At 45.0% G+C, this 8168-nt stretch overlaps 1 protein-coding gene across 1 annotated transcript in view; it reads right to left on the bottom strand.

The window, feature by feature from the left end:
• Window positions 1-2132: 2132 nt before the first annotated feature.
• Window positions 2133-8168, bottom strand: part of rbpjl (recombination signal binding protein for immunoglobulin kappa J region-like) — a 15850-nt gene continuing 9814 nt past the window's right edge. The window contains exons 7-13 of the mRNA XM_041034917.1: window positions 7519-7693; window positions 7112-7249; window positions 6090-6202; window positions 4732-4872; window positions 4350-4505; window positions 4155-4258; window positions 2133-2477 (exon numbers count right to left, since the gene is read on the bottom strand). Of these exons, the coding sequence (XP_040890851.1) occupies window positions 2171-2477; window positions 4155-4258; window positions 4350-4505; window positions 4732-4872; window positions 6090-6202; window positions 7112-7249; window positions 7519-7693 (1134 nt within the window). The 3' untranslated portion in view covers window positions 2133-2170. The remainder of the gene's footprint in view (window positions 2478-4154; window positions 4259-4349; window positions 4506-4731; window positions 4873-6089; window positions 6203-7111; window positions 7250-7518; window positions 7694-8168) is intronic.

Genomic DNA, 8168 nt, shown 5'->3' with positions numbered 1-8168 from the left:
AGAGCAGAAACACATCTCAGAATGAACAACGTGTCCCCGAGGTGGACGGACTACAACAGCAGAGACCACAGGTTTGACTCCTGTGGGCCAGGAACAGAGATCTGAGGCTGCAGTGGACACAGGCTCAACATGGACCTAAAGATGAACCTTCACTTAAACTGGGATCTGGTCTACGTGTCCACATGAACCCACAGACAAATATTACAGGAGACGACGTCTCACTCTGAACTGTGGCTGCTCTGAAAACAGCTGATCTGAACGAGGAACGTCCTCGTATGATGTCTGGGCTGATGAGAAGGAGCCATGTTAAGAATGAGAAGTATGTGAAGGATGAAAAGAGAATGAGATTTTGGTTTTACTGTACAGCAACACACTCGTGTGGGAGGTCCTGTCGATCTCATGTGATCATCTCCTGCTTCGCTCGGCAGGAACAAAAGAGTTTTCTGCTTCAGCCTTCGACCACACGCTTAATTAATCAGAACCTCCAAAGATCAAACAAACACAGGGAACAAAGTGTAGAAAAGAGTCGGGTGAAACCGGCTTCTTTGGTTTGTTGAGTTTTGCTGCTACAACACATTTTAATTCATTGGATTAACATAATAAGGACGAGAGCTTAAAGGGGACAAAGGGACAAAATGTGAGGGAGACGTGGACATTCTGGACATGACCCAAACATGTTCTGTCATCACTGCTCTGCAGCCTTCGTTCATGTGTCGTACGGTCAAAGATCACAGGCAGCTGCTCACAACAAAATTCAACAAAGAGTTTTTCCTGAAGAGAATTCATTTTTTTAAAAATCGTATCTTTGGAAAACAAAGTGAAGCTGCAGCACTGATGTTTGCACACGTCACTGTGAGGTCTGATCACCTCAGATTCACCAAACTCTATTAACTGCACAGGATTTTTATTTTGCATGAAATCTGTTTCTGTTTTCTATTTCCTGTTTTCATTCTTTGATATTTAAATTGATTCAGATTAAGGCAGCTGATTCTTCATGAGTCAAACGAGTGTGTCCCCCTGCAGAGAGAGGCACCTGTACGTGTACACGACGCGTATGATTTCAGCTGTTCTGGTTTTCAAACATGAGTTTTACTCAGAAAAAGTAGAATAAAAACACAGATCAACTCAAAACTGCTCATCTGTGTTCAGATGTCACCACCTTCCTCTGGGACTCTGTGCTGCTCTTTCACTGCCAAACACACGTGAGTTATTACAGTAACATCAGAGCAACAAAGCTCCATTTACACACTCACACACTTGGTTTACACTGCAGCTTCCATCGTTCCACAGAATACTGAGCTGAACGTTTGTTTCACTGCTGCTTTCTCTCACAACACTCTGCCCTCAGCTCACGTGTCCGTTCTCCAGAAAAAACATCCTCCGGCTCACTGCATTCACTCTGCCCATCACGACACGACGCTCTATAGGTCTCAGCTTTTCTCTTTCCTGTGCTGTGAAGAAATACTGAAGCGTAAACTAACAGATGAGAAGAGCTCTGCACCAGCAACGAACTCTGTTTCCTAAAACTTACATATTTATCATATTCATCCAATTTATTGATTTGTGTTCAAAACACTGTGAACAGTTAAAATCAGGAGAACACAAAGTGTTTGACTTTAACGCTGCAGGCATAAAAACCCTGAAAAAAGAATTAAAGTCATGAGAGATGACACAAAGTTCTGAATTTTGCTGCCACACAGTAACCGACTGTGTTACAGACACAGGATGAGACAGTGATTTAATCTCAGGCCATAAACATGTTTACACGCGTCATTCAGAAGCTGCTGTGGTGATAAAATCAATATTTAATAATGGTGATTTTATCTGTTAAAATCAGCAGAGATCAGGTTAATATCAGGAGCTCTGCTGTGGATCCAGCTGAAGTTCTTTACTGACACAGTCAGCGTTTTAAGATTCACACACTTTTTCTTAAATAAGCTGAATAATTTGAGTGAATACATGTGAACTGGATTTAATATTGATTGATTTGTGTGAACCACATATTTATAATCATCTTGTTGACAGTTGATCATATGAATACTCTGATCCAGTTAACATGATCAGAGCCTGTGACTTCACAGCTGGGTAAAAATCTGCATAGCTCATTGAACCATATTGATCCAGCGGATCGGTTTCTGGCTGTGATCTCCACCTGATCATCAGACTGAGGTTAACTCTGCATGAAGAGGTGGAAATTGGCTCTGGTGAACTCCTGATGGATGGTCTCTAAGAGGACGTCGTCCTCCTGGCCTCCGTCCATCCCTCCGTCTCTCTTCCCTCCTCCTCCTCCTCCTGCTCCTCGCACAGTCGGAGACGGCTGCAGCTCGGGGGTGTAGGTGAAACTGAAAGGTGTGCGATAAATCAGGCCGTCCAATCGGATGAGAGACAGAGGGACGGTGGTGACGCGGCGCAGACAGCGCCAGCCGTCGCTGAACACGGAGACGTCAGGAACGACGCAGAGCAGAGATTTGGGAGATCTGAGAGGAGACACAAGCAGATGAGAGTTAGAAGATGATCAGTCAGTAAAGTAACGAGTTGACACAGAGAATTATCACCTGACGCTCTAAGATCTGACTCTCAGCTCAGTATTCTGGTTTCCAGCCTAAAACTTCCTGGTGTTTTTACACAGACTACAACACAAATACACAAAGATTTATTTCTATAAAGTTTTTAAAAGTCTGAAAATCAAAATTAACCTTAACAAATGTAAAATAAACTATAGATAATCACATGATTATGTGACAGACATAATCATAAACATACTCGTGTGGCTGATGTGAAATGCTGGTGAACAGCAGACATCTTGAAGACCGTTTCATAGGCCGTTTCATTCAAACCCATCCTACACCTCAGGCCTGCATGGCAGTGAGGGATCATGTTCCTAATTGGCTGCAGCTTCTCGCACACACAAACAGCACATTGTGGATGACTGCTGAACAAACATGGCCGCCGAGCTGCTGGTGACGGGAGGAATATTTGCAGAACCTCGTGGCGAGCCGCTCTCAGCCAGAGACCCCGGCACGCGACGTCTCAGCGCCTCAGGTGTGGGATCTGAGGTGGATGCTGACGTCAGAGAAGCTGTTTCGATTCGGGATGCGTCACGTGAGATTCTGTGAGAGGATGCCTGCCGTGCAGACTCCCACAGAGGAGGCAGAGAGAGGACTGTTCCCTGTGAACCAGGCTGAGTTACTCCTGCTGATCAGTTTAACATTAGCTCCTTTATTCCTCTCAGGTCTGGGTTTGGTCTCTGAATGGATGAATCAGGGTAAATAATAAAGTTCAGTAAATCACGTCTGAATAAATGAATATTTGTGAAACTCTTCTTTTCCAGATGATGTCCAGAATTAAAAAAAAAAAACTTAAACGAAGCCAAAACAGAACTCAGAATAAGGAATAAAGACGATCGATTAGTCGATTAATCAGTCAGTCGGTCAGCAGAAAATTCTCTCTGACTCTCGCACGAAAGAAAAACAAATCTGTTGTGTTTTACTGAAATTCCTCAACAAACAGCAAAATAAGTGCTTTTGGAATGTGGGTCAGATGAAATATAATTTGGGTTAAAACTCCTTTCTTACATAACGTTTGGTCTGAAACTGCCACTTCATATTTTTGAAACGTCGTAAAAAGACTTTTACGAGCAGCCGGGCCTCACAGACCTGAGCCGTCGCACTTAAACAAGACTTCAACTTTAATTTGGCCCTTGTGCTGCTCAGCCTCACACCTGGTGCCTCCGTGGTGAAGCAGCACGAGAGCAAACGGTATGAAACAGTCAGAAATGAAAAAACGGGGCCTCTCCGAACGATGGTTAAACAAACCCCCCAAAACCAGGAGAACCGAGTCAGACACGGACCGAGATGTGAGCAGCATCTTGCCCCCCAGCCCCGCCCACTACCACCAGCTATTGAAGGCAACCAGGCAACAGACCAGGCAGCCAATAAAAGTGTAATGACAACTGTTGGTACGAGTGTTTACATGTAATGTTGTTCTGTAAGTTTGTGAGACAACTCCGTGTTTACAGAGAAACAACTGCTCAGGTAAACCAGTGAATCAGTCCTGAAATCAGTCAAACCAGGACGTTTCCCATCAGCCTTTGCCAAAGTCTCGTCCTCTCTTCATCCTTCTATCTCTTACCTTTTATTTTATGTTACACTCACTTGAACATGGTCTCAGCCTCACTGTTTCCAAACCAGACTTTGAGATGAGGGCTGAAGTTTTCTCCATGGATTTCCAGCATGGCAACGTGTCCTCCACCGTTCACCTACAGAAACACACACACACACACACTTTGTTTGTTTGTTTATGTGTGTGTGTTTGTTTCCTTTGTTTGGCACCTGTCTGAACTAACTCACCTCTAACCCTGTAATAACAGGAAAAGGACTAACTGGAGTCTGGATGCAGGCCAGACCCTGATTAAAGGTGAACTCCACTGTCTCCACTCCAATGATGGTCCAACAAGATCCGTCGTTCAGCACCACTCTGCTGGGGTCTCTGACACTGGAAGGAGCCTGGAGGGAAAGACAGGATGGAGGAGACGTTTGAAAGGAGCAAGAGAGGAAGGACGAGGGAGAAAGAGAGAGAAGGAGTGAGTAGTGTTGCCAAGAAGGAGCAGATGGAGGAGTAAGGAGAAGGAAATAAGAGACAGTGGAGGATGGAGAGGGAACGAAAGGTAAGCAAAGGGCAAGGAAAGAAATGAATTAGGGAAGAGGATGAGTAAGGAAGAGGCAGTCTCACCTGGTACTGGATGATGGTGTCATTAGACAAACACAGGTAGGCGTGAGGATTGTCTCTGAACTGGAAGGCACACTTATGGAGCTGAGAAACAGGCTCGTCCACGTCTAAGATGGCGTGCTGCTTGTTGACCTTACGAATCACCTGGTGGCATTTAACAGCCAATAATTAAAAATGATTTATTACTTCAACATCCATTCATTCATCGTCTGTACCGTTTGATCTGTCAGGGGATAGGCCATATAAATACCGGTGCCATCGTATTTATATGTTATGTGTAACAGTCACTGAAGAGTCAAGACAGTAGATAGCGTTTGGCTGGTTGAGAAAACAAAAGGATCCCAGAAACAACGACACTAACGTACAGTAGGCAGAGAAGTAAGAGCTGAGATGGTTCAGCTGCTCACAGTGAGCTGACAAAGCTACTGAGCTGCTGAGTGATGAGATTTTAAAACGCTGTACAAACTGTCCATTCAGCAGGAGGTCTGTACATCGCTGGAGGTTTCACCGTCAATGACTCCTACTATCTTCAGGCCTTGAGCCCAAACCCAAAGTACTGACACACTCAAACATATTAAACACTTAGTGTTCATGCTTAAGTTTTTCACGGCTGCTGATGCAGCTGAACTCTCTGGTCTGTACGTCTCCCTCCACCTCTGCGGCCCCTGAACGTCGACCACAACCAAACGACCGACCTAAGCCGCTCGTCACGCAAGGTAAAGTTCTGTGTCTTCAAACAAACCAAGCAGCGATAGGCCTCAACTATAAAAACACCTAGAGGTGCAGTGTGCAGCTATACCTTCACCATCTACCTCCAGGTCAGCAGCTGAGGTTGTTATGACAGCAGTTTAGGAGGCACTGAGAAAGGGCCTGCTCAGCGAAATGTGAGGGATCCTGTGAAGACGTCCGTCCAGTATAAGTTCAACTGGATGACGGGAGGAACAATAACAGCCTTTTTTTTGGGATTAGCAGGTTATGTAACGCCCACACAGGCACATCTGTGAGACATACAGGCTGAGAGAAGGGATTACTGCCTGGAGTCTGTGGCTGAAACATGGAATAACCAGGTGAGACAGCGACGCTCCAGAGTGTCAGCACCTTCTTCTCTCCTCCGTGGTTTTTTTAGGAGGTTTCAGAGCCACCACAACTTTTCCCTCCATCAGCGCTGCACTGCACAATTTAACTGATGTTAAAAAGATTAAGTTTATCACTGCTGAAATGTTCAGGGTCATTTCCCCTCTCACTTCTCAGATTCTTCTTCTTTACATACATGTCTGATACACTGCATTTATAATGAACTGTACAGGGACTCCAGAATACACACTATTGTACATTTCTGTGTGTGTGTGTGTGTGTGTTACCATGGGTGGTAGAGATACTCCAGACTCAGTGCACACTAACTGGACCACACAGCCGTAACAGATGAAGCCTTCGCTCAGCACAAAGTCCCCTTGGTCAGTGCGCTGGTCCTCCACTACACACACACACATACGCACACACGCACACACACACAAATAAAACTTATGAATAATAGAATGAATATTTATTAATGGACAAACTTCCACTGCAACACACACACACATTTTGAAGTTTATTTCTCTGCAGAAAGTGATTTCTCAGTAAAATCTTTTCACATAAAAACTTTTCCTACTATGATTTACTTTGTTATCAAACTGATAATAAAAAAAAAGGTGTGTGTGTGTGTGTGTGTGTGTGTGTGTGTGTGTGTGTGTGTGTGTGTGTGCGTGTGTGTGTGGTGACAGTGCAGAGGAGAGAGTGCAGACAGATGGATGACTGAGGTTTGGGTGGTGGGAGGTCCGTGCACACTGGGCACTGTGTTAAATAAATAACCTCACAGATCTTTGGACGGGCTTTTCCAGACGTGTGAGGGAGACACTGCTCGCACAGTGACTGTATTTATGCAGGGTGGCCATGTGGTGAGAGACGCCGTCCCGTGATTGGACGCTACGTGTTTGATAGTAGCGACGGCCACTCGTCATCCCAGTTTCAGTGTCTCCTGACTCCTGCACCAGGAGGACGGTGGGACCTCTGCTTTCATAGATGTACTGATGTCAGACATATGAAGGAATGATCAGCTACTATCACAGCTGCCACTCACACAGTTCACAGGGTCTATAATGTCCAGTGTGACTGTAATAAAACATCTTTGTGTGAAGTTTCTTAAAGAAGAAAACGACATTTCATGGGATATTTGGATTCTTTAAACATGTCTGATCCTGTTTTTGATTTGCAGTCAGACTCTCAAACTATGGATAGACTGACCACAGTATGACCTTTAAAGCACACAACACATCAGCCAACGTGTGACTAAGAAGCTGTGAACATACAATAAACACACAAGCTGTGACACACACACATTTACCCATGGTGATGGTGAAGGCTGTCCACTGCCGAGAACTGGCCACAAAAGCTCCTCTGTCCACCGAGAGGTAACGAGTGCTGACGGTCTGAGAGCGTAAACGGTTGAACAACGCGACTCTGGAGCACGAGGAGATACACACTGAAAACACACAACAGAAACAGAGATACTCTAATGACAAGCAGTGTAACCGTGGTCTGCTTCATGTGTAGTTCTGTGCAGTATAAAATGCAAACCGGTGACTTAAATTATGATTTTTATTAATTTATCAGTTTTATTTGGGCTGTAACTAATTTTATAACATCTTTCAGTGAAAAGGTAAAAAATTTTAATAGTTCATAGTCCAAAGTCTGATGTTTCTACTGATCCACGCTCCATTCTGAAGGAGAGGTGTGGACTCTGCGACTCACGATCGGCGTTCTTCATGGACTGTCTCTTCTGCGACGGTTTGGAGATGACTTTGATCATCCTGCTCTGGAAAGAACCCACTTCCTGTCTGTTGCCCAAGAAGATTCGCAGCAGCAGGCGGAAATGCTTCCTCTTGTCCTGATCAGAGATGAACAGCGACTTGGCGCAGGCAAACATCTGCAGCAGAACGAGACAGACAGAGAGACGGTGTGTGTGTGTGAGACAGAGAGACGGTGTGTGTGTGTGAGACAGAGAGAAGGATGAGTCCGGACTGAAACTTTATTCCAACACTGCAGGGAACTGAAGCGTGTTTATAAGATTTGCTGTGTGTTCAGATGCAGTGAAGACACAGAGGACACTGTGCAGATTTGTTGCTCCAGTCTTCTCCCCCGACTGATGCACTGCACAGCGATGCAGATGGAGGACGTCTTTTTTTCCTGTCACTGAGTAAATAAGCAGGAGGCGGCTGAACACACACAATGCGTTTACAGGAGTGTAGTTTTTCTGTCAGACACGATTGTTTGTGGAGTCAACAGTCGTCTGTAATAACGGAGGCGACTGTCTCGTCTGGGTAAACACACAGAGCTGCTGCAGGTCTGAGTTTAGCAGCAGTTCAGGGTCCCATCACTCACTCATCTGCAGCTGGTGGTTC

The sequence above is a fragment of the Toxotes jaculatrix genome, chromosome 3 (genome assembly GCF_017976425.1).
Source record: "Toxotes jaculatrix isolate fToxJac2 chromosome 3, fToxJac2.pri, whole genome shotgun sequence".
Lineage (NCBI taxonomy): Eukaryota > Metazoa > Chordata > Actinopteri > Toxotidae > Toxotes > Toxotes jaculatrix.
The sequence above is the reverse complement of the archived record's forward strand: the minus strand, read 5'-3'. Positions and strand labels throughout refer to the sequence as shown.